This window comes from Austrofundulus limnaeus, unplaced genomic scaffold (assembly GCF_001266775.1).
Source record: "Austrofundulus limnaeus strain Quisiro unplaced genomic scaffold, Austrofundulus_limnaeus-1.0 Scaffold28, whole genome shotgun sequence".
Taxonomy (NCBI): Eukaryota; Metazoa; Chordata; class Actinopteri; order Cyprinodontiformes; family Rivulidae; genus Austrofundulus; species Austrofundulus limnaeus.
Genome location: NW_013952430.1, coordinates 1,119,561 through 1,121,477, shown reverse-complemented (window position 1 = coordinate 1,121,477; position 1,917 = coordinate 1,119,561). Strand labels below are relative to the sequence as shown.

The window sequence follows — 1,917 nt, the reverse complement described above, 5'->3', positions numbered from 1 at the left end:
TTATTTTACAGTAAATATATGTTTATCAAATAAAGTCTAACTAATCGAGGATCCCTTTAACACTTCCCAATTTCATTGGAGGCGGCTGGTTCTTCTTGGTGGGAGCTGCAAGACTGGATTTAGTTCAAATTATTTTTTTTCTCACAGCTTTTCTGTTTTGACTTTTTTATTTAATAAATGACAACATGTCATTTTAATTATTAACTAATTATTATTTAAGTATGCTCATTTGTATCGCACATAACTGTGTGTTTGTGTATTGTAATACATGTAATAATAATAAATATTTCACCTTTTGTCACAGATATTTCCCAATGCGGACCTGCGCCTTCTAAAACAGTGTGTTGCGATTCGAGACAGACTTCTACAGAAGAAATATGAAGAGCACAAGGTACGGCCTCCAAAACTAATACTAATACTGTACAGCCACTAATTACAGAACCACATGTTTACTGACCAGATCATTGGATTTATATCAACCCTATAAATTACACATATGTACGTATATTATTCTACATAACATCTGTGCTGTGGGCAGGACATCGGTGCAGTAATTAGAGCTGTATCCTCACATTTCTCACTTTGGGCATGTCTAAGTTTATTTCAAGCATGTATAACAATAAATAAATAAATAAATAAATAAATAAATAAATAAATAAATAAATAAATAAATAAAACATATTTGAAAAGGAGTAAGAAAAAGTACACACTTATTTAATCCCACCCTTTTCCAAAGCTTACTATCATAACAGCTTCTTCTGTTCCCTTATTCTGAATTACACACTAATGATTTCAGTAAGACTTAAAGAATAATCAGTTCATCTGCTGTTCTATATAAATTATATAACAACAATTACAAAATAATATCTTTGATGTATTACTTTCTGGAAATAATTGTCTTTTTTGTAGACAAATATACGTTCCTACCATTTTATGTACACAACTTCTTACATACAAATCTATATAGAATAATGTATAAATATACACACACATGCATATATATGATAATAATAAATTAATATATACATGCAACAGATGTGTCGGATTCACTTCAACAAATTATGTCATCAGGTTCCACTCAACTGAATTGAGTAAATGTAACACATTTACTTCACATTCACTTATAGAGTAGATGTAAAAACTGCTTTATATATATTCTATATTTACCAGCTCCTCTGGTACCCTGCAAAGGTCAAGAAATGGATGTATAATAATATAAGGACGATGAGTGATGCAGCTTTCTCTTCAGTTCTAACTCAATCTTTTTTATATCTGTTCAACCCTCTTCAAGAAAACACTGCTTCTAAATTACTTCCTTTTTGTCCTTTAACCTGGAAAAAGAACATTATTAAATAAGTCTTCGAATAATAAATGTCATGACCAGGACCAATCTTGAAATGTGTTTTCAGATTCATTCTACAAGTTACTGCTGTGGTTGTCTGAGTTGGTTATAGTTATGGTTCAGCTAAAGTGAACCAATAAGTCATCTTTTCTCTAAATAAGCTACATTTCCTGAAGCAAACCCTGTGAGGTGCAGTTTGTTCTGATGATATCCTGAGTGACCTTGTCCCTCCTCCCAGGCAGATTACAGTGACCACGTACAGAGAGACCTGTTGGACGCTCTGCTCAGAGCCAAACGCAGCGCCGAGAACAACAACACGGCAGAGATCAGTGCAGAGTCCGCGGGTCTGAGCGACGACCACCTCCTTATGACAGTGGGGGATATCTTTGGGGCCGGTGTTGAGACCACCACGACTGTACTCAAATGGGCTGTAACCTACCTCATCCATCACCCAGAGGTAAAGCTGTGTGTCGATGAGAGGGTTATTTGCTTCTGCAAATCGATTGTGTGTGTGTGTGTGTGTGTGTGTGTGTGTGTGTGTGTGTGTGTGTGTGTGTGTGTGTGTGTGTGTGTGT

The 1,917-nt window shown here is 35.1% G+C and overlaps 1 protein-coding gene across 1 annotated transcript in view; it reads left to right on the top strand.

The window, feature by feature from the left end:
* cyp17a1 (cytochrome P450, family 17, subfamily A, polypeptide 1) overlaps positions 1-1,917 on the top strand; it is a 14,408-nt gene that overhangs the window by 7,035 nt on the left and 5,456 nt on the right. Inside the window, exons 4-5 of the mRNA XM_014005042.1 lie at positions 305-391; positions 1,581-1,799. Coding sequence (XP_013860496.1) covers positions 305-391; positions 1,581-1,799 — 306 coding nt within the window. The remainder of the gene's footprint in view (positions 1-304; positions 392-1,580; positions 1,800-1,917) is intronic.